At 36.9% G+C, this 27,797-nt stretch overlaps 1 protein-coding gene across 4 annotated transcripts in view; it reads left to right on the top strand.

The window, feature by feature from the left end:
• The first annotated feature begins 4,887 nt into the window (after window positions 1-4,887).
• LOC127454683 (kinesin-like protein KIF13B) overlaps window positions 4,888-27,797 on the top strand; it is a 64,990-nt gene continuing 42,080 nt past the window's right edge. For 3 of the 4 annotated variants that reach the window (XM_051722038.1, XM_051722039.1, XM_051722037.1), the window contains exons 1-5: window positions 4,888-6,070; window positions 10,695-10,779; window positions 25,563-25,578; window positions 25,702-25,762; window positions 27,389-27,481. In XM_051722038.1, coding sequence (XP_051577998.1) covers window positions 6,001-6,070; window positions 10,695-10,779; window positions 25,563-25,578; window positions 25,702-25,762; window positions 27,389-27,481 — 325 coding nt within the window. In that variant the 5' untranslated portion in view covers window positions 4,888-6,000. Of the gene's footprint in view, window positions 6,071-10,694; window positions 10,780-25,562; window positions 25,579-25,701; window positions 25,763-27,341; window positions 27,482-27,797 lie in introns of those variants that run through there. The other variant, XM_051722040.1, reaches the window with a different exon arrangement.

The raw sequence follows: 27,797 nt of genomic DNA, 5'->3' as shown, positions 1-27,797 counted from the left end.
ACAGTATAAGGGAACTCTAGGTTGGACTGGACTCTAGGTTAGCCATATGGCACACTGATTCTCATCAGTACTTCTTTGTGCACATAAATCTGCGCTTTTGTAAAGTACAGTTGAGTAAAGAAGAATGGCTTAAATTGAACAGGCTCCAAGTTCACCAGAGGTAACATTAATCACCCAAATGGTGACTTCAGACAAATAACAACTATCAACCAGCTACAACAAAACAACAACAATAAAAGTAATAAGAATTAAAACAATATAATTTTTTAACAATTATTATATTTCTCCATAAGTTCCCTTGTCTTGACAAAACATACTCATTTATCCAAGCGCAAGGGCATATGGATATTCCACACAGCTGCAATTTTGTACTTGATAATTTTGAGTTAGTAGAACTTGAAATCAATGTTTAAAGAACGTATATATTTGAGTTATGATTCCAAAATGTGACATTTCAAGTGCTGTTTAATTAGGACCACTTGGTTGTTTTTATTAATGACAACTTTAAGGTTTATAAAGTAACTGTAACTTAACTAAAACAAGTAAGAATAGTAAAAAATAAAGCTTGAGTTGAGTCAGCTATTTTTTAATTTGAGATGACTAATAGTATTTACAGTGTAATTTTCGATTTGGTAATAGAGAAGAGCTTATTAATAATGGTGTCACGGGTATGTGGTTTGCTGATCTTCATCTAACAGTATCCTCAGGTCTGACAGGAGGTGAAAGCAGAGCAGTGGGGTGGTGGCTGCCCGTGTGGTGGGATTCAAAGCAGATGCCCTATCCCCTGGAAGGCCCCTCCTCTCTCAGCCACGCAGATCACAGAAGTCCCTCTCAGGCCCCGTCAGACCCCTCACGCTCTAACATTTACACTAAATTACCAAGCTTCAAAGTGCACCGTATGTACCCAGCCTGAAATGATTAAGTCCTAGGTCCTGAACAAGCTGCAAGGATTCAATTTCACTGTGGAATTTTCCTTAACCTACTTTGAAAATAGAGAAGAAAAATTACACAACAGATAAATGATACAATTCCAATTTGAATGAAAAGTTCAAATTTACACTTTGTTGTATTTACACTTCAACCCTTATCATACACAGCTACATTAATACTGTGAACAGATTTTCTCCATATTGTGACTGTTTGATCTTGACATATTTTCACTGCAATGCTGAAGCATGAACATGTGTATACATCTATATTTGTAAGATTTATTTTTCTCTGTCAAAGGATGTTCATATTGAACTTTGAAAACTCTTACTAAAGTACAGTCATTTCTCCATAAGCAATTATTCTACCTTTAGAAACCTTGGTCTATAGGGTGGACCATGACATTTCACTCATGTAAGTGCAGTGACTCAGCTTCAAACAAACTTAATGTCAAGTCTTTATAAATAAAAAATCCACAATTATTTGCACTTTTACAGTGTATGGAACATTGTAATGTAATAATCCTACATGTTCTTTTCATTTGTAGACAAACTGGCTTTGTTTTAGAATTTTTGGAAAAATTCATTACATCCAACAATTTGATATTCTATATTTTCGGCCGCAAAAAAGTAGATTTGGCTTTGTTTTGTTGAGAATTCAGTGCCCTCTAGTGTAAACTATTACATAGCTGACCTAGCAGAAGGCTTACTGTGGAAGTTAGCTTCAGAAAATAATAAACTTGCAAGACATTAATTAGCACTGCTCAGGCTGAAATATAGATTTAGATCATAGTAAAGCCTTCTCTATAGGTACTCTTTTTCCTTCATTTGTTAAACAAGTGACTAAACGTGTACCCTTTTGAAATGCTCTGTTAAAGAAATATGGATCAAAATATGAGAATTGTAATGATTTTTTTTGTGTGGATTTTACTCACTATTTGTCTTTTTCTGAGTGAAATAAAAAAGGAACTAAAAATGTTTTTACTCCAGCAATTTTGGCAATACAAACACATTCATTTGTGCTAATAGATCAGACTAGAGGTCGACCGATAGTGGATTTGGCTAATGCCATTAACTAAATTGGTGGAAAAGGCCGATAACGGATAATCCACCGATAGTTTTTAAAATCAATCTATAGAATGTTAAAAACAAATCTTTGCTTTTGTTTACTATGATGGATACAGACTTAAAAGCTACGAGACTCAAAAATGAATAGAATCCCAGATGCAGTTCATTCTTCAATCAAAATGAACAATCTATCAGCACTGATTAATCTGTAAAAAAAAATAAAAAAAAAATAAAAAGTTATCTACCTCTGGATCAGACCAGTAATATTTGTGATTCAACGTAACAAAATAAAGTTGTCACAAAAATGCATTCACGTACATTTTTGAAGTCGTGCACAAAAGCAAATTGCAAAACTACAATCGTTTCGGCTTTTATGTGTGGATTACCACTCCATATTTAGTAGTGGGTGGGGGAGGTCTTGAGTTTTTAAAAACACTCAAAGACTGTAGATATCAGCTGTAGACTGATTTAGAATGAAAAATGTAAAGTATTTAAAAAGAAGAAATAAAGGAATCAATAAATTATGAACAATTTACTACATTTGCTTGATTCTGTAATCATGTAATCTTTCAAAAGTAACTAATCTGATTACCTAGTTGTGGCATGGTAGCCATGGTCATGTGTCTGCGGGAGAGGGAGAGCTGTAAGGCTCGTCACCTGGGTCGTAATTATTTCTAACACCTGTCTCTCATTAGTGATGGCAGAGGGAGACCTGAAAGGCATGCCAAAGCCTCAGAGAGGGGGAGAGTGACCAAGAGAGCACGACAGCCTTGAACCGAGAGAGAGAGTGTTTATTATTTTGAGTGCTTTCATTTATTTACCATTTCTTTGTTATCGACGGTGCCCATCGATTATATTCTTAAAGAGAGAAGAATAAAAGGACTGTCCTTGAACCTACTTTGTTGTCTCCTGACTCCTCCATTTCCCCCGAACTAAGATCTTTTACAGTAGTATTTTAATGTAATATAACCTAATTACAAGTAGTTGATTTTTGTAACCTGATTACATGTAATCAGTTACATGTAAACTCAGCTCTGGGTACACCATAATTCTTTCATATGTTTTGAAACGCTGTTCTAGGAGATGCTTAATTGGCGGCTCATAAAATCAATCTCTCTTTGAGCTGCATTCATATCTCAGTACGTTGTTTTTTGTTAATGGAGACATTTTTACACTAAAAAGTACCATAGTTAAAATGTATAAATTGCTACCCGAATTAGTTCCAAACATAAAAATTGAGATTTTTTTTTTTTTTTTTTAAATACTCTCATCCAGTGACTGTTAAATGACTGTAATAGAGCACAACAGTCTGGTTCCGGAAGTAAAATCCCATTAATTTATCCCATAGATGAATTGGGATGATGTTATCGTTGAATTGATTTTCAACGATAACATATAAAACTTTAAAGACAGACCTACTGTGCGCTACGAAGTTGTTCATGGATGGAACCTACTTGCCTTGAGCATCCGTCCGCGTATCTCAATGTAGTCAACAACTACATTACCCATGGTACATCAGAGAAATATCCGCCAATCAGAGAACCGCGGGCAACGAAAACCGCGAAACGTAGCTCGGAACGACCGCGCGCTTCCATGACGCTCTGTGAATGACGTAATCGAGTCGGTCTCACTTCACCCTTAAAATACTTCTAGCTATATTTGTACATATCGGGATATTTTGCAATATAATAATTATAAACAACAACCTAAAATAAATAGTTTTATATATTTCCATAGTTTTATATTCAACGACATCATTCGCAATGCTTTATGGGATTGTAGTTTGTCCCTTCATGAAAGACGATAAGTACACAGCCTTGTACCTTTTGTATTTATGTCCGATTTTCAAATACTTTTTGCCTCACAACAAAGTTCGTGATGTTGTGATTCACCTCGGAGCTGGTTAGTTTAGTTCGTGGCTCACAACTCTTTTATGAAGGATTTTTTTTAGAGTCTATGGAAGAAATGAATGGGGAAAATACTTCCGGAACCCAGACGGCAAAAAAAGTGGGCGGCCACTGTTGCGCTCTATTGGTCCATCCTATCAGCACTGAGAAAAATAACGGGTACATGACAACGCCTTTCTCATTAACAACGGTCTGAATCCAATAATTTACAGCTGAATAATGACACTGACAAACTTTTATAGCCATTGAATTAAAAATACACATAAAAAATGAAAATAGCAAAATTATTACTTAGATCCAATACACTACTTTCGTGCCGCTATGCCCCGCCCGTTTAAGGCTACTGCCATTCTACCCACTGTTTCTATTTCGTAAATATGACCAGCAGGTGTCGCCACAACGCGAGTAATGAGAATTTGATCTGCTGGGTATAAACAGTAAACGGGTTTTAAAAAAGTTGCTGGATGTGTGTGCAGTTTGTTAGCAGTATAAGTACTAGCCAACATATTTATGTTTACAAGAGCATTCGGAAAATCTAAAATTATATACAAACTAACAAAACCTGACGCGAAGAACGGCAGTAAACGAGAAAAATGATCGATTTAAATAGATACATGTATCTTCTAAAATACATGCGGCATCACCACAATGGCACGAATTTTATACATAAAAACCTGCTTTTCATCATCGGAAGGCGCAGTTCAGATTTGTTTTTTATTTTCAGGCGAGTAGCCAAAACGGTACAGTGACTGCTATAATAATAATAATAATAATAATAATAAAACTTTTAAATTATATTTATATGATAATTATTTACTGGATTATATGATAATAAGTTACATGGTGAATATGCAATTTTTTAATAATTAATAATATACATTTATAATAATTGTGTTTGTTGCTGGTGGTAGTGTGCGTTTGTTTATTTTATTTATTTATTGTTGGTAGTTTAGAGACTTTTACTTTGAAACTTTAACTTCCGCTGGGCGTTGTGATCTCCGTTAATATCACTGACTTCACGCTGGTCAGTCATGAAATAAAGCGGCTGCTTATGACCACAGTAACATCCACGCTGCAGTCTTTAAATCACTTCAGTCTACATTTTCGTGGGCCCGCTGATTCTGTACAACACGCATGTCGTGTTTTGGTGATGTTGGCTATTAAACCGGAAGATCTGTCAATCTGGATGGGAATGGAGAGCAGCACCATTGTTTTAATCAGCCCGTGAAGTTGGACCCAGCCTGAAAATAAACCAAATTTCAACAAATACCAGATACCGAGGGATCCGTTACTATTTCATCAACAGTTCGCGACCAAATTCCGGAAGTAATTGCCAGATTAGGATTTTTTTTTTTTTTTTCTCCAATCGTTTACATTTATAGACTTATTTCAACCGTAATCTTTTTTTTTTTCGTGCCATTTTCTCAATGAGAAAGTGCTGCATTGACAGATCAGCATTTTAAATCCGTCTAATATTAGTCTAACAGTCCTGTGCATTGCAAACATTGGTTTGTTTTACAAAATAATTGCTTATTATATTTGGATAAACACTACAGCAGAGCACATGCATGTAGTGCAATCATTCATTTCTCAAGTCAAATAAGATTTTTAAAACCAACAGTTAAATGGTTATTTAGTGTATCCTTTCCAGCAGGGATATTCTTTTCAAATGTAAGACGCAGTTAGACTGCCACAACTAGGCATGAATTATTTAAACCTTGATTACTTATTAGATACTTGGTTTCCTGCTGGACAAAAGTCTTGACATTTGCAGTTTGACCCAGTGTGAGTGTGTGACCAGAATCCAGGAGGGTCACTGTTTTTGATCTAAAGCTCCAGCTGTTGAGACATTGCACTGAACTTTCATTTTAACTATGAAAACGAACATGTCTTCATTGTGCTGTTGGAAACACAGAAAAACAACCCAGTAAGGACGATGCTGGACATTTTTGGATACGATACGATTCAAACTTCACGAAATATCCGGGATTCCTGAGTTAGGCATATCTAAATGCATCTTATTTTATAAACTCAAGACTGCCAGAAAGCATTTCTGTCGCTTCTTAACACTTATTTTGGTGGATATACCGACCTTCATCATGGGCGACACTAATTTGAACGACTCTAACGTGAAGGTGGCGGTTCGGGTTCGGCCCATGAACCGGAGAGGTGAGTTTAATTTCAGATCTGACACTTTATATCATAACTAAATTTTTGCACATCATTGGTGCGTTTGAATGTACTAATGGCACCTGTGATGGCTAAAATGCTATATATCGATCGATATATCTGCAGCTGAGCATGTAGATATATACATGGACTATGTACATTTCCTTGACTTTTCCATTAATTTCTAAGATCTTATTGATTACCACGACTTGTCCGGGCCTGGAAACCACAATTTTAAAATTGCCTCATATTTCCAGACTTTTCAATGCGGTTTGGACCGTGTAAAAAGGAGAAAGGGACCCGCTTCTCCATCCATCCATTATGGAAACCCATAGTGTCATACATACTACTGTTTAAATGTTTTTCTTTATACCTTAAAACACTTTTTTCCTTCTTTATCTTCTTAGAGTTATAGATTATTTGCACGATGACTTTGTTGTCTCTCACATGAGTACATGACATTAAAGCTGATCTTGACGTGGGAGAACATGTGTCTTCGTAAAGCCACTGAAGCGCGAAATATTTGCTACATTGTGGCGATGTGGTCACGTGTCTGACTGGAGCGTAACATTCAGTCACAAGACTCGAGCACTGTGAACTCTGTGTTAAAGTCTCAAAATATCCTTTTAATCCTTAACAAATTATTTCCCCTAGTTTCCTTTTTAAATGTTGGAGTCGTTGAATAGACCCTTCTTTAATATATGATTCCAAACCCATTAGGCTATAGTTTTAGAGACGTCATTTTTTGGCCCCATGACACATGACAGAGAGAACTTGCATTTTAATCGGAGTTCAAGACTCTAAATGACACTTTCTGTTTCTCTCCCCCTCTGTCTGTCTGCCTCTCTATTGGACAAAGGCAGGAAGGGAGTCTGAATGGACTAAAATGCCAACGTTGCATAACAGAGCATGTTCCCATGGCCGAATGAGTTTGAGTCCTTCTAAGAAGTTGTTCATATTTTTCCCTATGACTTCGTAAAGTTAACTCCATGAAAACCATATGGGTGGATAAAGGGAGGTGAAGTTTAACTAGTTAATGATTTACTGGTGCTCCACATCAGTAAAGTGGAGCACCAGTAAACACCTATTACCTCATTCCCTTCTGGCATGGCAAGAAGAATTCAGTTAGGCCTGTAGTTTCATGTTACTCACTGAACTGTGCATTGTTGATTGTTTTACCTCCGTAAACTGAAAGATTTATATAGAAGCTACATTTTGTTCACTATGTAGATTATATGTGATGCTTGATCTGTGTTTGTGTGAATTAGGTTCTGTCAATCATTCCAGTCAGTCACTGTTGGCAAGATTACATGTGCTTCTCTTAAAGGGATAGTTCACCCAATAATGAAAATTCTCTTATTATTTACTCACTCTCATGCCATCTCAGATGTGTATGACTTTCTTTTCTTTGTTTGCTGAACGAGAACAAAGATTGTTAGAAAAATTTCTCAGCTCTTTAGGTCCTTACAATGCATGTGAATGGTGACCAGACCGGTCATGCTGCAGAAATCACATGAAGGCAGCATAAAAGTAATCCATATGACTCCAGTGGTTAAAAGTAATCCATATGTAATCCATATGTATGTGAGGGTGAGAAACAGATCAATATTTAAGTCCATTTTTACTATAAAACTTTAACTTTAAATAAATAAATAAATAAAGATTTACAGTAAAAAAAGATTGAAATATGGATTGGTTTCTCACCCAAAGTGATTGCATCACTTCAGAAGACATATATTAAACCGCTGGAGTCTTATAGATTACTTTTATGCTGCCTTAATGTGCTTTTTGGACCCTCAAAGTTCTGGCCACCATTCACTTGCATTGTAAGGACCTTCAGAGCTAAAATATTCTTCTTAAAATCTTTGGTTGTGTTCTGCAGAAGAAAGAAAGTCATACACATCTGGGATGACATGAGGGTGAGTAAATGATGAGAGAATTTTGTTTTGGGCGAACTATCCCTTTAATCACCTTTGTGACATAATGCAGAAAATTCAGATTTTGAATGGCTAGATGTGGTAAGTGACCACTCCTATAAAACCAGCTGGGCCTCCTTATTAGACCTTGGCCACCAATGGTTGGAGGAAACCAGTTGTTTCCTGCTCGAACAGGAAGTTGTTGCAGCTAGTGTGGCTTCAGTGAACATCCTTTCCAAGGATTTCTGAGTCAGCTGCTCTCCACTTCCCTGTCGTTTCCAGCAGGACTGTTATGGTTGTTTCAGACATGCTTTGGCCTGCCGTCGACTCGGGGAGTGTATTGGGAGTGTTAAAATAAAGGTGTGACTTGTGTTTGTCATCGGTGTGTCATAAACATTCAGCTGACTCTGAACCACAAAGTAATTGTCCTTGAAATTGTATTGTATGTAACTGCACAGGAAGTCCTTTTAGCAACAGGCTACTTCTGACACAGTGTTTTAGGGAGTGCTTTCACAGGTCCTTCCTGTTGTTATGAGGGTGACAGCTCTGCCCAAGCTGAGACTTGAGCTGTTTGGATGTTGCACAGTCACTTTCCATCTGCAATATACACTGCAAAAGTGTTATGGATAATGTACATTCAGCTTGCTTGCTTGGTCCAAATATGGATATTTGATAAATGCAATAAAACGTCAGTGTTTTGAATTGAATAATATAGTGAAAAGCACAATAAACTATTCTGCATGTTAAAATAAAACTTCACAGGGTGATAAACATTTTTCCTGCTATTACACGGCTCTTTACTAAGTAAATAAATTAGGGATGCACCGTTGTTAATCGGCTACCTATATTTATCGGCCAATTATTGACCAAATTAAAACCATCTGCATATCGGTTAGAAGCATGAAAACAGCGATATGAAAAACCAATGGTTGATTTATAATTAATCAGTAACACACTTTGTATATATATATATATATATATATATATATATATATATATATATATATATATATATATATATATATATAAAAAAACCTGTGAATTCAAATGCACAATCAAGAAATAATAATAGCCACAATACATACGAAAAATATGTAAGATTGTTGTTGATACGTTGATGTGTTATGTTCTTGAGCAGAGCGACACAGTGAACAAACTCTAGTTCTGAAGTTCATTCTGTATTTGCGTCTTTTATTTCGACAGAACATCACAGCCTATATTTGAGCCACTGTGCCTTTTCAGTGCTCATCCACCGGGCTTCACACCTGCTGTATTTCCTACAGACAAGTTTTATAAATCACGTGGTGAGCGACTAGTCGACTTCAGGCTGACGGTGCCCACTACGTTAGTTGTAGTCAACTAGTCTGTGCAACCCCTACTAGATACATGATACACCAGTCATAATCAAGTATTCCAGAGAGCTGTGAAATAATTTTATTTACTTTTATTTCTTAGGTTTAGGGTCTGTTCTACTACCTGCAATCAAACTTTAGCTGCTATAATGCCAGAATATCCTTCATTGGATCAAAAAGTCTTATCACTTACAGTATATTATGGCTTACCACAGGTTATAAACAACAAATAATGGCCAAGTTTGACAGCATTTATTTGCAACATTTGTTTGCTTATTGTCGTTGAAAATGTGACATGAAAAAAGTGCATGGCATGCTGATGAGTTTATTGCACATTGATTGCAATATTCAAATCAAAACATTGAAGTCATTTGATTAGATTTTGGACACATTTTTTTGGGGATTTGGATCTAATGTGTTAGCTGGAAAACACAATTAATTGTGCCCATATGTCATCTAACATGTGCAGGCCAAGCTTGAATCATTGCTTCAGTTTAACAGATTTTTGCTGAGGAATGAATGTTATATTTATATAGTTCTTTTTTGACACTACACTCAAAGCACTTTACACAGTGAACAGGGGACTCTCCTCAACCACCACCAGTGTGCAGCATCCACCTGGATGATGCAATGGCAGCCATAGTGCACCAGTATGCTCATCACACACCAGCTATTGGTGCAAAGGAGAGAGTAGAGTTATAGAGCCAATTAATGGATGGGGATTATTAGGAGGCTATGATTGAGAAGGGCCAATGGGGGTAATTTGGCCAGAACATCAGGGTTACACCCCTACTCTTTATGAGAAGTGCCCTTGGATTTTTAATGACCACAGAGAGTCAGGACCATCTGAAGGACAGTGCCTTTTTACAGTATAGTGTCCCCGTCACTATACTGGGGCATTAGGACCCACACAGACTGCAGGGTGAGCACCCTCTGCTGGCCTCCCTAATACCTCTTCCAGCAGCGACCTCAGTTTTCCCCAGGAGGTCTCCCATCCAGGTATTGGCAAGGCTCAATCCTGCTTAGCTTCAGTGAGCAACCGGTCTTGAGCGACAGGGTGGTATGTTGGTTTGATTCCAGTTCTTGAGCATCTCTCCTGCTGTGAAATAAACCCTTGCTATTGATTTCAATCTTTTGTTCTCTATAATGGGGAAAAGTGGAAACTCAATAGGTCAAAAGATTGACTTATCTTAGCCGTCTAAGTGACAGACATAGGTCAAACGTATTGGAGTCACAAAACAAAATATCATCAGTGCTTACTGGGTCCTCTTGAACATCTCGACCTGTTTCTTTGGAGGTGATGTAGCACAAGATCTTTAAACTGCCCTAAAGTTTTTTTTTTCCTCCCCCAAACAGAAAAGGACCTGAACACAAAATGTGTTGTGGAAATGGAGGGGAATCAAACTTTTCTTTACCCGGCAAACCTGGCAAAAGATTCCAGGTAAGTTGAATTTTATATACTTTGGGATTGCTGAAATACCACTCTGTATAGATAGAATACCCGGATGACATACACTGATCAGCCACAACATTGCCTAATATTGTGTAGGTTCCCCTCGTGCCGCCAAAAGAGTGCCAACCCGTATCTCAGAATAGCATTCTGAGATGCTGTTCTTCTCACCACAATTGTACAGAGCGGTTATCTGAGTTATCGTAGACTTTGTCAGTTCAAACCAGTCTGACCATTCTCTGTTGACCTCTCTCATTAACAAGGTGTTTCCATCCGCAGAACTGCCGCTCATTGGATATTTTTTTGTTTTTGGCACCATTCAGAGTAAATTCTAGAGACTGTTGTGTGTGAAAATCCCAGGAGATCAGCAGTTACAGAAATACTCAAACCAGCCCGTCTGGCATCAACAATCATGCCATGGCCTAAATCACTGAGATCACATTTTTTCCCTATTCTGATGGTTGGTGTGAACATTAACTGAAGCTCCTGACCCGTTTCAGCATGATTTTATGCACTGCTGCCACACGATTGGCTGATTAGATCAACAATCATCCATGTGATTATCTAGACGGGCTGGTTTAAGTATTTCTGTAACTGCTGATCTCCTGGGATTTTCACACACAACAGTCTCTAGAATTTACTCTGAATAGTGCCAAAAACAAAAAACATCCAGTGAGCAGCAGTTCTGCAGATGGAAACGCCTTGATGATAGAGGTCAACAGAGAATGGTCAGACTGGTTCGAACTGATAGAATTACGGTAACTTGGATAACTGCACTGTACAATAATGGTGAGAAGAATAGCATCTCAGAATGCTATTCTGAGATGCTGGTTGGTGTTGTTTTGGTGGCACAAGGGGGACCTACACGATATTAGGCAGGTGGTTTTAATGTTGTGGCTGATCGATGTACAGTACTATATTTTCCAAAATGAGCAGTATACAACAATGCATACTGCGCTGGGTACTGTATGTCACATTGAAATACACTTGACCTTCAGTTTCCAGTGTGGCTAATGAACCGGAAATAATATACGCTGCAATTTTAAACTTATCTTGATGCATTATTTGATTGTCAAGAGTTTAACCTAAAATTTGATTTTATTTAAAAAATAGAAAATAACTTATTTTCAAGATGATTACTGATTCTCTGATCGGTGGATCATGGGTAGTTTAGTTCTTTACCAGATATTCCTTTATTAAACATGATTTTTTTAAAATGATGATTAAATAACATGGACTGATGACTGATGTTTTTAAAGGTTTAATAGTTATCATTAAAAATCAACTCCCCAATGGAACATGAAGTTGCACTCTATTGGTGTTTAATGTAACAAACGTCATAAGGTCATGTGACAAAAATGTTGTGTACTATCAATTTAAATGTTTATTGTTTCAAATGTGTACTGTTTCACAAACAATAAAAAAAAGCAAGGAGTATTTAGTTTATACTGTGTAGTAAGCACCAGTGTTCTATTCCGAACAGCCTATTACTTACAGTCTTGCAACTGGGCCTCAATGTAATCTTGAACCCCATTGTAACATCTCAAGGGCAGCATTTCATTTTCATGTTGTTTCTTAATCATAAAAGGAATGTTTTGGACAAAATGGGTTTTGAGTTTGAAGATACATATTTTGGATCCTTTAAAAGATTGTAAGAGGAGGGTCTTTCTCAGAACACGTGTATCCTTGTCTGTTTTGTCGATAGGATTGTATAGTGGGGGCTGAGGGAAAACAGGAATGTGGACGTGCGGTTCTCTTTAACGCAGCCTGCTGTTCGTTCCATCCTGCCGTGTGTGTCGGGGCATAACTCTCCTCCGTCTGACTTCCTCTCTTTCTCTCTGCCCTCCGTTGTCACGGAAACGCAAAAGGAGGGTTAACCCTAGGTCATCCACAGTGAAGGAACTCTTGTGTCTGGAAAAAGGGGAAAATACAAGCTAGCTTTAGCATCTGTCAACCATAAACATTTCCTCTGACTTTAATGGCAGGTAAACAAGAGAGCACAATTATTATTTTTGTCTCTTTTTCTCTAGTCGTGAAGTGCAAACAAAGACAGAGGTTGAACAGGTTTTAAACTTGGAAGTGAATGGTTGAACCGCCTGCTGCCTTCTCACAACAGACAGTTTAATTGCAGCGTTGAGTTCATGTGTCGTGCAGCGCTGAATCGCCGGCCCCGTTGATGGCCCCAGCAACGCAGATGCCTCAAATGGCAAGGTTCACATAGTGATAATAAACCTACTTATGCAGATTCTTGTGGGCATTTCATATTAATTATGATCTGTCAGACATTATTCCAGACCAAACTAGATTTAAAGAGAGAGTTCACCCAAAATGGAAATTCTGTCATTTACTCACCTTCATGTTGTTCCAAACCTGTTTGACTTATGTATGATAGTGAATGGTGACTGAGGCTATCATGCTCCTTTTGTGTTCCATGGAAGAAAGTTATACAGCTTTAGAACAACATGAGGGTGAATAAATGACAATAATTTTCATTACAAATTATGAACTATCCCTTTAATATTTTAATGAAGGTGTACATGGCATATTTACATACCAATGCATACTTGTCTTTTGGTCCTTGTGTGGTTCTACCACTATCAGCTTGTCTAATGGCATTACATACTAAGACTGAATGAATCATAGTGCCTGTCCATTTACTGTAATGAATGAAAATGACATTTGAAAGGTTGTATGTTTGCAAGGCAGCTCTTAGGGGTGTTTTCGATGGAATGAATTTGAACACACACAGGCTTGCACAATACGGATGCTTATGAAATGCATCTTTACCAGATGCTTGTTGATGCCTGACAAATCAGTGAAAATAAGGCTATTTTAAGTGGTGTCTGCTAAGGCATGTATCACTATTAATATTGTAATTACAATACTTAAAGGGGTAGTTCACCTAAAAATGAAAATTCTGTCACAATTTACTCACCCTCATATTGTTCTAAACCCATGTGACTTTTTTTTCTTCTGTGAAACACAAAAAGAGATGTTAGGGAGAATGTTATGCTCCGTGACCATTCACTTTCACAAAATTAAAGCATATCCTAACATTTCCTTTCGTGTTCTATGAACGAAAGTCATACAGGTTTGGGGAACTACATAAAGGGTGAGTAATTAATGACAGAATTTTGATTTAATTTTGCCCACACAGTTTGTGCTACAGACATAAATAAAACCTCAAATTGTATGGCATGTTGAAGTTTGTAAAGGCGCGGTCACAATTACTTTCGCAGGCCGAAATTCCACGGCCAAAATACAGTCATCTTAATGGGAATAGCAACTTCGTATTGGCCAACGTGGCAAATTTACCTGTCAAAGTTCACCAAACGTGAACTCCACACAAAATCCGCAAAGGAAATTCTTCACCACTGGTTGTCCTTAGCGCAAAATTCACGATTGTGCGGATTCCCATTGTGATGTACTGCAGAATTCCGCCATGCGAAGGTAAATGTGACCGCACCTTCAGGAGGTCTTTGTTCAAGGCAGAACAGGTTGTGATGTGGGTCTTGTACTGTTCTATCATCAGAATAGGCTAGTTGTTCCTTGATCTTATTTCTCCAGATCTAGTCTTTTCTTTTTCAGGATTTAAAGTGGTAACTAGTAACCTTAAAAAATTGTTCTCAGATGTGCTTTGAAAATATCGACAATGCTTCAGTGATGACTAAATGGTTTAGGTTGCTAAATTGAAACAATTTCCCTGTTGTTATCAGGATGGCATCTTTAGAAAAGAAACATATCATTAAGGCACAATCACATTTACCTTTGCATGGTGAAATCTTACGGGTGAAATACAGTTATCTCAATGGGAATCCATGCGATCGTGAATTTTGCATGATGGACTTCTGGGGGTGAAGAATTTCCCCTTGTGGATTTCGTGTGGAGTTCAAGTTCGGTGAACTTTGATAGGCGAATTCGCCAAGTTGACCAATAGGAAGTTACTTGGTTTGGTAGTGACCTCTGAGTGGTTCTTTGTACAAAGCTACACTGAATATTCACAGTGGACAAGGATATCATTTAAGCAGCGAGTTTCTTTATAACTTCACTCTCCCAGAGTATAAAGTGTAGCATTATAAAGAGGCTGCTTGGCAATTGGGCTGGGCGATATATCGAATATTAACGATATAATCGAGAATTTTTCTGACGATGTAAAATTGACCAATATCGCAATGATTTTAATGTGCTTTCATTTGGCCATTAAGTTTCATAGAGTAGACTAATTTCACGATTCTTCAGGGCTGCACAATTAAAATAACATCAAAATGGCAAGTTGGTCATACGTGATTATTAATCCACAAAAGGCTATGATTTAAGGACAGATAAACACGGTCTGTGTGATTGAGAACAAATCTGTGACGCGCTGATCTGTGCACGCGCATGGCGGCGGTCTCAGATCAGTTCACAAGCATTGTGAAATCAAAGTAATGCAGGTTCAAGCATTCGAACAATTCCAAATATTAGTAACAGTTACAAGTTATTATACAAATCTACAAACGCGGCACAGATTAACAGAAACGGAGGAGATTACAGCGTTTCATGAAATGCAAAACATTGTAAACTGTCAAATACACAGACCTTATTCACAGACTGTGATGACGTGTTTCCGCCTTATTTAGCAGTGTAATTTTTTAAAATATTGTGTGTAAGTTTATAACATTATGCTTTGTGTTATATTACCCTGGAATCAGTTTTAAAAAATGAATTACCACAGCTGCGAGGGGGTTTCTATTACAGCTGCTGAGAGAGTGACAGTAAATTTGTCATCTTCTCCCATCTGACTTAATCCACCGCTCTCTATTTATTTTTTTATTTTTTTGGACAGTCATTCAAATGTAATAGTGGATTTTTTCTTTTGGTCTTGGAGCAAATGGGAAATGAAAATAATATTTGCTGTGATCTCCCATTCACTCCCATTAACCACTGTCAGAGTTTACTCTGTAATTGTTTACTTCCACGTTCCAAAACCCAGAGCCTGAAAAAGGTCTACTGTCTTTTCTGTGTGGAAATAAAAGATCCTTGTGAAGTTGAAGTAAATACTGCAGCACTTTAAGTGTCAAAATAAAAGCCCCCAGGTGAATATGAAGTAAACAGGACAGAAATATGTTACTTTTATATAACGCAAATCTAATAATCAGAATAATAATGATAATTCAGCATTATTTTATAATAATCAACCTGACGTGTCCCACAGTAATAATTTAGTATTATGCAATGTTTAACAGGGCTTTCAAAAATAAGTCAGTGAAGTAGCTTTGCACAGTAAAAACATTTGAAGTTAAATAATTTTAATAATTAAGCTGCTATGTATCACTGTGTATGCAATATAAATATAAAATGCATATCAATGAAAATGATTGAATTTCATTCTCCCTTGTGTTTATTTAATGAAAAACGAATTATTTGGTTTTTATTTAATGTCTTTAAAATATTTAGTCTACTTGGCTAGAATGGCTGTTTGGATGAAATGATGGTTCCTCTGATAAAACAAACAAAACAAAAACACTTTTGAGGCATTTTAGAGCAAATAGATAATTATAGAGAGATATATCGAATATTGTCAATAGAAAAATATCGAGATGTAATTTAAGACGTATCGTCCAGCCCTTCTTGGCATTAGTTTTTTGCTGGTTTCACATGTGCTCAACATCCTCTCTTTGCCTGCAGAATTTTGCCGTGCAAAGGTAAATGTGACTGTGCCTTAAATGTCCTTGCAAAATAAAGTGTCATTTCTTTGCCATTAGTGCCATAGTTAAAATAATGACTGTTTTCAGCCATTGGTTGGTCAAACATAGTTCCGCCCCAAACTCATGCCATTCGTTGAGCCATTATTGCTGTCTCTGGCTTACTTACTGTATAATTGTCTCTGCATTAAACTGCTATAGAACAGCATTGACAAAAATACACACATCACCATTATGTCATTGAAATTATTTTAGAGCTGTGCCCTTTTATGAAACTCAAATGGTTGATATTTTATTTTATCTTTTTTATTGTATTTTTAAATTTTTTTTTTTTTTTTTTGCTCAGTTTTCACAGGTTATGTTTTTTTGTTATTTAAGGAGTTGCCAACACATCAAGACTATGACCATCCCACCTGAAAGCACCAAACAAGTTACAAACAGTGAGACATACTGTAGTCAGAATGAGTTTAGGTGTATCTAAGAAGACAAGCCTTATTCTCAATAGCCTGTACATATTACATTACCAGTTCTTTATAACATGAAATACTATTAAAAATTCCCTTGATCACAGATGTAGCTGAAATAGCACATTATCTGGAATGCATCATGTACTACCTCTTAGTCTATAAATGTTATATGCCAGCCTTCTTACAAAAGACTCTTGAATCTTACAGTACAGGTATGTGGCAACAATTATAACTGGGGGGACCTTTAAAAATGTTACAGAAATGTATTAAACTTTTTGTTTTAAACATGAGGAATCAAATTTTCCTTGATCTTTTGACATATAAGAGGTAGAGCCCGATCGATATGTGATTTTTGAGACTGATACCAAACACCGATTTTAGAGGGGGAAAATTCACAGATTACTGATATGTAAATAGTAAATTTTTTTTGCTGGAATGAAAACAGACCTTTTCTATGTGGAATGTGTAAGGTACTCAGAAGACTGCTTTCTTAAATATTTTTATCAAAGAATATTTGGCATTATTATTATTATTATACATTGTCAACAAATTCTAGAGATGAACACTGAGAAAATAAAGAATAAATAAAAATACAAATAGCTAAATAAACATCGGTACTGTATGTTCAGTATCAGTCAATGGCTGACCATTTAAATAAATAATAAATTAAAATTATAGCTAAATAAAATCAGTAGTACTGTTTAGTACCAGTCAGATGCTGACTATTTTAATACTGGCAGTCAATTAGGGGCAGGTTGTAAAACAAGAAGCATTTACACCTGCCGAGTCAAGAGCTAAACAGCGGCAGTGGTGTTACACCGTATTCTGCTATACAAGTTCAGGGGAAACTTTCAGCGGTGGAAAACCAGACTTTTAAATATTGCATTTTGTAAATGCAATGACTGGAATTGTTCGGTTGAAGGGGTTACCAAACTGCGAATTCTGAACAAAACCATTTGGTGAATACATGTTTACACATTAGCTTCCACTCCGCTGAAAGGTATGAAAGTAGCTACGTGGTTAGCTAGTTAGCTATAAGCTCGTTGTTACGGAGAGTAAAAGATGGACGTTGTTTATTTACTTTCCAGCATTGACTCTCACCAACTAGGTAACAATGTAGCATGAAATCAACACTAAACAGACACAGTCGACCATCTCACCATTGTCTGCTGATGATCTGTTTACCTTTCAGTCGACTACATTACTGATTGCACTGACAAACTATAGCTGGCTAACAACAAACAGATGTGATAAACATGAGTGACATGGTTGTCAGGGACAGGGTTAATGTTAAATTAGTTATATTGAAAAAGGAAAATGATGGGGTCATTTTGTATTAACTTTCCAGTATGTATGTATTTTACAAACTAGTTTGCAACTTACCGAGAAGACACAGCTTAACACCGCACTATCTGCAGAACCACTGTCCGATAATATTGGCCGACAAATAAATCAGTCAGGCACTAATAAGAGGTCATTGTACTATTAAAACATACTGTAAGTTTCAGAACTGAAAACGTCCTCCTTAATAGAAAAAGAGCATTTATTTAAACCAAGCAGCAAAAACGGCTCATTTGGAATTTGTGGAACTTGTGACGCCACAAGGACCAAATACATCTGCATATGCAATGCCTATTTTTCATCGTTGCACCCTTGGCCCCGTCCATTGGTGCTCAGTCAGTCACACAGGTGAAGAGGAGTTGGGCCTGTCATGGGAGATTCATCCAAAGTGGACTTACATAGAACACCTTCATGTGCCTGTCTGGTTTTAAATGTTTTTCTACATAAACTTGCACTAGATGAACTGCTTTGACCACTAGGATACATCTCGTGCCGCTTTTAAAACACGCAATGTCAAGTTATAACTCTAAAATGGAGACCCCAATTGTGTTACATTCAGCTGCGCTGTCTTGCTGTTTGGAAGGCGTCCTGTACCTTTTTTGCACTCATCTGTGCTATTTTTAATTGTTGGTCTTTTGTAAACGTACACTCGATAGAAGTCTTTGATTGTTTTGATGTGTTTTTGGTGATGTGCGCTGTGTTTTAAAAGCGGCAAATACATGTCTGCTGCTGCCACTGACTGGGAGAAACACATGCCCTTCTGTGTGTTAACAAACTGGGAAAATGTGAGAAGACCAGTGTCTCCACTTTGGCCTGTTGAAGCACCCAACATCACCGTGGGTTGAATTACATTTGTGTATTCAGAAGATTTTGGTGTGAATTGCTTGTGAAACAGTCACAATATGATTCAGGTATTGCAAAGGAACTGTTATTGAAAGATGGGGCAGATACAATTTTACTATTGGATGAAAAACTGTAAGTAACCAATTTCATTCATGAATTTTTTATATGTCATGAATGAGCGAACAGTTTGATACATTCAGATAAAATGTGTTGGGTGTAAATTATGTGTTAACCCTGAAATTTAGTTTATGTTGTGTGGAGTTTGTTCATTTTATTTTCAGATTGAGTTTCAAATATGGTTGTATTGGAAGGGCTGCACAGTGTTAGCCAATCACAACAGTGGGTGTTTACATTGAAGTCTTAAAGGGCCAGGCAGCTTAAAACAGAGCGTTTCAGACAGAGGGTCAGAGACAGGGTGTAAAATTATTATATGTGACTAAATTATGACTCTTTGGTGCACAAAAACTTTACTAACAGTCTTAGTGGACCTCAGGGAAGATAATAACATTATTAAAAAAAGAGTATGTCATGACCCCTTAAATAACCTGGGCATTCTGTCACTCTTGGGGAGCTTCAGCTGAGAAAAATCAGCTTCACGTCATGTGAAAAATGTGCCTTGGAGAGCAGGAGGTTGCCCTCGGCCTGTTCAAGAGCAGTAAGTTCAAACATAGAGCCACAACATTGTCAAACATTGGGCCATTTTAACAGTCATAAAAACAGTATTTACCAGCTAACTGACACCCTGACTTGAGGTTCATGGCTCCCTTCTTATTCTCAGACTTGAGTTTCTTGAAGAATGCAGACAAAGGATTTATGTTCCTGGCCTTGAGTCGACACTTTGGCCCAAAGTGGTCGATACACTCTTTAGAAGAAGAGATTTAAACGATTTTCTGTAGGAAATACTTTCTCAAAGCATCCAGGCTTATTAAGAATATTAGGACAGTCTGTGCAGATGAGGCAGCAAGCAAATGCATTAGCAACCACAAAATGGAATTGCAAGCATGTTTCTCCTAACGGTTCTGGAATGCTTCCTGACATTGCATGAAAGCTTGATTGAATGCAATGGAATTAAACGTGCGTTTGATGTCGTTCGAAGACAGATTGACGCCAGTAGCTTGTTTTGCTTGACTAAAATTTGCAAGCTCAGACTTTCTCAAATAGACCACCACTTTTTAGCTTGTATATGGAGGGTTTTTCCCTCAATGGTGACACTGTGGTTTTTATATTCCACCAGTGGCACTTTGGTCTTGATTTCATTTGTAACCTATTATAGCACTGAACCAAACTGGTGATTTCCTCATTGTTGGCAATGCCAGTGGAGTGAGTGGGGGAAGGGAAGATCCTGGTAAGAAAAATAGCCATTATTTACTTTTGACAAAGGCTTTCGTAGGAGCCTCCTCCTCTTAAAGCCTAGTTCTTTTTAAAGTTTCCTAATTTTTTATTTTTTATACCCTTGGAAACCTGTTTGTGACAAACTTGCAGTTATTATGTGGTAAACTTGTGGCAAACAAAACCATTTGCAAGCTTGTGTATTTACATATGAATGAGCTTTGAGGCGATGTTCAGCCACAACTTTGCCACAACATAAAAGTATTTTTACTAGATAATTAGTGTTTTTGGTAAGGCAAGCATCACTATTATTATTGCTCATACTTAGGGTTAGGGATTTAAATAAACCCCTTATAATGTATATTAAACTTGAGCATGTATCTTTACTGTTTGTGCGAAGGAAATGAATGATACCTCAGATGGCGTGGCTTATTTAGGAGACAGAGGGACCAGAGTTGCAGCCAGCTGCAAAACACCCTAGCATCATGGATTTTCTTCAGAAAATGTACAAATATAGTTTATTTAATGCACATTTGGAAGCATGACATTATTCCTGCACATTATCGCATAGCTACATAATAATTTCATTTGTTTGGCTGTAAAAGGTTTGCTAAATGGGCTACAAGAGCTGCTTAATATAGCTGGTTTGGGGGAAGGGAATGTGCGCTGCGAGTCTGTGTTGCCCACTGCCAAACTGTCACTCTCGAAATGAATGTTTTTGTCTTTGCAAGTGATACAGAAAGTGAGAGTATGTGTCTGCCACAGCAGCTGAGGACTATGCTCTGCCTCATATCAGGAAGCCCTCTAACTCACTCCCACAATAACACTGTCATTAAGCAACATACAGGATTACTCACGAGGCTACACGATGACATCATGAGAGAGCTTGTGTGATTAACGGACTGAAAAGCCCCCCAAAGCCAAGACCCAAAACACTCCACTGATCCCGGTATCTCTTAGCGATTGGTCTCACATGTCACTAAGGCATTTTTGGGGTAATAACCACATGACTGCATCTTTGGATTAACGTGTTTTACAATGAGACTCTTTTGGGAACACAGGCTCTGACGGTGTAGAGAGAGTGCATACACACTTTTCATTTTTACAGTTGGCTCAGACGATCTCTCCCTGTGCAGATGTACAAGACTGTCGTGCTAGAATAACACAGTGATGCATTGTGGGATTAATCGAGTAATATTTGGAAATCTTGAGTTGGAGAGGGAGCAGCTGCCAGCTTTCCTGAGGTTGTAACTCTGTTGTCATGACCGCCATCATTGGACAGTTAAAACAGCATATCTGCTTAAACATTGTGTAAGACCTTATAAGAAGCTGCTTTGAACCAGCTCATCATTTAAAGTAGTTAAACTAGACAAGCTACACTTAAAGTAGTTAGCTGGGTTATTCCAAGTCAGATCTACCAGATTTCAGAAACGTCCCTGGCTGAAATGTTAGATTTTGTGAAGAAAGATAAACATAAATAATGAAATCCAAAATATTAAATGCCACGGATCAATATTTACAGAGCAATCCATTATTTTGTAGAAAGGGGTCATAATGACAAATTTTGTCTATGATTTGAGCAAAACTACATGTCAAAAAATAACCTAACAAAGGTGTAAGTGTCATGTTACACAGACAGTATGTCTATTACTAAAATCAGTTGACTGCACCACTTGTTGCATTATATACTAATGGAGTCCAAATATTTAGGGTGGGGTGTTTTTCCAAAGTTGGAGTGCCTATAAATCTAGAAGTATTAAAGATATCTTAATATCCTGTTAGATTCTGGTTCAGAATAAACTTGGTATCTCTTTATTTGTAAGGCCCTATATAGTTAAATCCTTGAATTTTACACATTTTCAATGGATGAAAACCAAATGTTGGTCACACTGTATGGAGCTAGTTTATCTTCTTGTCCAACAAACAATAGTCAGAAATTGAAAACTGGAAAGTTCTGAACCAGAATCTAAAAGGATATTGGGATATATTTAATACTTTGGGAGTCATAGGCAATCCAACTTTGGATAAAACAACACAAAGTGTGTTTTCCCATTTTTGGACGTACTTGTCTGTGTAAAAATAGTGACCCTTTTTTTTTAAACTTTAGTCAAAGCTATACTTTTTTTTTTTTTTTTCTTCAGGTAAAATCACAGGTAAAAATTGTCATTTTGACAATTAAAAATACAACCCCACCCCCCATTCTACAAAACAATGGATTAATCTACTAATCTATGGCATTTAATATTTGCCTTTCAACATAATTTATGTAAAACATTATCTAAAGCAAAATTTTGAGCCGGGGACCTCTGGTTGAGTCCACACAGAATGACCCAGCTACACAACAAACAAAAAGTTATATTTGTTCCATTAAATGTAGATAAGTTAAATGTAATTCATTTAGTAGCATCAGTACCTTTAGTCCTGAAATATGCACCTAATGTACGAAGTCTTTGCAAAAGCTTTGCAGGCTTTTTAAAATGTTTTGAATGCCTAAGATAGATAAGCCTTCAGAAATGTTGCTACTCCGTGTCTTTATTTCAGAATGATTAATGTAGGTACTCTGTCCATTCTGTCATAGATTGTGTGTCATATAGGAGAGTCAGATATGATAAGAGATGACTAGAGGTTTAGCTGTAGGATATTCCAGATAGTACAAGGTAAAAGTCACTAGGGCTTGGAACAATTGTTTGGGAAAGGTGGTGCCACCAGTGTGAGCTACAAGCATGAACAGTAGTCTGGGTGTAGAACACCACCCAGTGAACCCACTCATAATTACACTCATTATTCACACACACTCTCAAAACTAGTGTTGAGTGTTTTTGGAGAACTCCTTAAGAATCAGAAATCTGCCCATAGGTGTCTTGGAAAACATGCGTTATGTTCCCGTGATGCTTGTAATCCGATTTGTTGTACCCTGAAAAATCTGGAAGGCGTAACACACACTTTATACCCTGAAGAGATGGAAAAACTATAGAGTGGACAGATTTTGGATGCAGTCACCGGAATGAATTAATATAGATTTTACAGAGGCAAGATTATTTTCTAAGAATAGTCGCCACTTTATTTTGATCTTGATCTATGCTTGTATGTCAGAACTGAAGGGCTGTCACTCAAAAACTTGAAATTTTTCTAGCGGTGGATGTATAGCTTCCTCCAAAGCAGCTTTCTGTGTATCGCCGTGTATGTGTGTCCACACCATGTGCCAGACCTCCTCCAGGAAACCAAGATGAAGCTCAGCCTGACACATCCTTCGGGGGGCAACATCTCCCCCAGTTCTCTGTGTGGTGTAACGGGGACGTCATCATGCAACTTATTATACCACAAGTGTGGCATGGCCTGATTTTAAACGACAAGCTGAGCCCGGGGTCATTGGAACTGAATCTGAGCATATTTTGCCCCAGCTTTCCTTCCGTTGCTTGTTAGTTTGCTCACTGTACACTGCCAGTGCTATATACGCTTCAGTGACTTGCATAACTGATGTACATTTTCTTGACTGGGAATAGAGAAAGAGTCACCAATGCTGATTGGTTTGTTAAGGGTGGTTTATTTTTTTATATGTGCAGCGGGCATAAAAAATGGCAATTATTGTACATTGTGGAAGAACTCATTAATGATGGGATTCTTAAAGTCATCATAAAATCTAAACTGACCGTGTTTACTTTCTTAATACATTCTCCTGGTCTTATTGTGCACAATTCATCAGTGCATTATTACAAATAATTTTTTTTTTTGTCTTTGTATCAAAGTGAAGTAACTTTTTCACCTCATTTTTGAGCCCCACCCCTACATTTACTTTTTGTAAGTCCAGTCAATTACTGATGGATAAAATCCAGTCCTACATTTATTTTTCTTGTTGAATATTCTGTTTAAAGAAAGATGTGATGCATTGTTAGCATGATGTTAGCATGTTGCTAAGCTATTGGCTTGATACTTTACTCTAAATAGCACAGAAAGTGCATAGTGTACAGAACACAAATATTGGGTGGACTAATTGATTTTTAATTAGATATAGTTGTTTTCTGTCATCTTTTTCAGTTTGTTTTCAATACTCTGAGAAAAACATTAGAAATGAATCTAATTGGGTCTAGAAAGTCATCCCTTTGTGAGTGATTAGGATCCTTCAATACGCTCCCACAGTCTGTCAGTAGTACTTATATAGGTCATTGTGTTTACAGAGTGCAGTGCAAAGCCATTGAGGTGCCCTCTACAGATAACACAACTTTGAGTTAGGCATTGTAATTCATATTTACCCTGTAAACGGCAGGGCTTTCTCACTGAGAGATGGTGTGTTTGTGTTCAGGTCCACTGAGCAAAGTACAGCTGATGACATGGACTCAGGATATGTGATTGTGTGCAGAGCTGGCAGTTCCTAGTTCCCATTTGAGTACGTTCATGGTGATGACATGCTATTTTGGTCTGCCTTAAGTCAGTGGGTCCACAGAATTTGTAGAATTAGCATTTAACATAGCATTTATGAAGTCTAAAGTGCCTGGAATAATTGATGTAAGAGAAATTGACAGGCTTCTTCCCTTAGACCAAAAATACTGTGGCAGTACCATGGTTCAGTGATTGTATCTGATGGTAATACCAATGTACTGAATGATTAGCATATTTATATACCATGGTATTTATAGTATTACCATCTGATTTCACCGCTGTACTGTATCTTAAAATATGTGATATTACTATGGTACATGACCAGAAAAACAACAACAGCCAAGTATTACCAGTGTACAGTGTTCCTATAGCTAAACCGGTATAGTAGGGCACTAACAACAAGGTCACACATACTAATAAAATGGATACCATGAAAACACTGTTGCTTTAGATAAGCCAATTGAATAAATGTAAATGTGGTACTTAAAAAAAAAAAAAAAAAATAAAAAGAACAATTGTGTTACCATGGTACATGTCTAAAAATATGGTACTGTAACTATAAAACCATGGTGATTATTATGGTATTTGTGTGTTTGAATGTTATCTCATCTTGTACATTGGTTTCTAATGAACTGTATGCATAACAGTGATTTGCTACTTTTAAACAAATTCTGTTTTTCCCCTTTTTTTCGCCATGTGCACCTTCTCGCCGACATGTTGGATCGTCTTGTAGCAGGGGTCAGCCAAAGGTACAGCACTCATTTCTGCCACGTTCTTATCATGAAAAGACTATTTTTTTTATTTTTTTATGAATGGAATAAATGAAATGCAAAGCAGAAATGTGTTTACCTTTTGCTTTCTGTTTTGTCAAGGTATTCGCCTACGATCACTGTTTTTGGTCCATGGATGAGTCAGAAACCAAGAAGTTTGCTGGTTAGTTCCTGGAAGCAACCAACCTTTTTGTTTATTTCTTGGTTCAGTACCAAGTATCCACCTGTATCTTATTGTCATGGTGGTTCTTGTGCTGGGGGTGCTAGTGAAGATAAAGTTTTGTTGTCAAATCAAGACCTTCTGTTGAAAGAGACATTTTTCAGGACATGAGCACTGTGTCACCTTCAGTTTTAATCAGTGGTCAATTTGTAAAAAAAAAAAAAAAAAAAAAAAAAAAAACAATGTTGAAAAAGTGAAAGTTTCACTGTTTTTTTTTTTTTTTATGAATTTCAGCTTTTGTCTCTGGACACCACATGACATTTTTCACTTTTAAGCCCCAGAAAAAATATCTGTATGACTCTAAACTATGATGATATGCTCATCATAGAAGAGATGTATTCAAGTAAATGGTTTGTGTGAATTGCATTTTTTTTAAATGTATTTTTCATTTAATAGATCTGGACAAAAATTAACATCACTTCATCATTGACCATTAGGACACATGGCCATAATATGCAACTGTTACCCTCTGTTATTGTATTATGATGAATCTTGTGAAAATAATTATAATCGTTATAATTCTTATAATTGTTATAATCATGAAAAAGGGTTTTTTCTAGATCTCTCGCCCACTGTCACAGACACACATTTTTTTCTACTCCAATAACTGACTAGTAAAGGAAGTTTGGGCTGTTTCTATGAAGGATGCTTAAACAGTGGTGTAGAAAAGTTGTTCTACACACAAAAGCGTTTTATGGGTGAAACCCTGAAAATTGTTTGAGTTAAAAACATGTACACGTTGTAACTGTACACTTGTCATACCTTACATTCTGTTCTCTCTCTTTTTTTAAATTTTTTTTTTTTTAAAGTAAAACAAAACCTTTCCTTATAGTGTTCTCTTGGCCATTTTTGAAAGTGCGCAAAACTTTTGAAATCTTGCATTACCTTCAGTGGCGCAAGTTTCATGTGAACACTAGGAAGGACAAATCAAACTCTGACATACCTGTTTGCCAGTGTTTTCAGAAAAAACGGCAACTTTTCGCAGTGGAGAGAGAACTCACATGCTCAGTGTTGCCAGATTGTGTGACTAAAGTGTCACCCTGGCAGAATATTTCCAAACTGTACATGTGTCAAGATCTGATTGGGGGAGTTCACCTATAGAAATCTGGCAATGTCAAAATCTAATTCTGACCGGCAAATCGCTGTTATTTAAAGTCTGTTATTTATCAAACGTAGAAGATTTATTATTTTACTTGTATGATTAGTTCTAAGTTATACATGATACAATTAATCTAAAGGGGATGGTAAGGGGGGATGGTGGTTTTACAAGGGGGATGCTTTTTGGTATTTCTTGCAACAAGGGGGATGCCATCCCCTCGCATCCCCCCTCAACTCGAGCCATGGTTTTAATGTTTACAATGACAAGTTGTGACATTCTTTAGGACAAGTGATTGATTTCAAGAATTCTGTCTTGAAATGATTTTATGTTTGCTAAAAGCAAACCCATTTTTTCTTAGAATGGATTATTGTAACATGTAAGCAAAGCTTTGTTTGACAGACTCGACTGTGTTTTCTGTTGCAGTACTTCAAGACTTCTAGATTAATTGTCCTTCGATCGTGTTTCTGCAGGTCAGGATGTAGTGTTTCAGTGCCTTGGGGAGAGTCTTTTGCACAACGCTTTTCAGGGTTACAACGCCTGTATTTTTGCATATGGGCAGACTGGTAAGTAATGCTTAGTATGCAGTGACCTTTGGTTATGTTCATGGTGGCCAATTTTTTTTATTTTTTTTTTTAAAGTTAACTTAAAAATGACGTACGCAGCCATTTTATAGAGATAAAAAATAGAGATTGACTGATAATCGGTTTTAATATAGTATACTTATCTAATATAGTATTACTTATATTGGTATTATTCAAATATTCATAGGCTAATACTATTATGTTCTAATGGTTTAGTTACCATTGTGCAAAAATGAAATAATTATTAAATATCGCTTCTGCATATTGGTTATTGGACATTTAAACATAAAATGAATCG

This window comes from Myxocyprinus asiaticus, chromosome 17, assembly GCF_019703515.2.
Source record: "Myxocyprinus asiaticus isolate MX2 ecotype Aquarium Trade chromosome 17, UBuf_Myxa_2, whole genome shotgun sequence".
In the NCBI taxonomy this organism is placed as follows: domain Eukaryota; kingdom Metazoa; phylum Chordata; class Actinopteri; order Cypriniformes; family Catostomidae; genus Myxocyprinus; species Myxocyprinus asiaticus.
The sequence above is the reverse complement of the archived record's forward strand: the minus strand, read 5'-3'. Positions and strand labels throughout refer to the sequence as shown.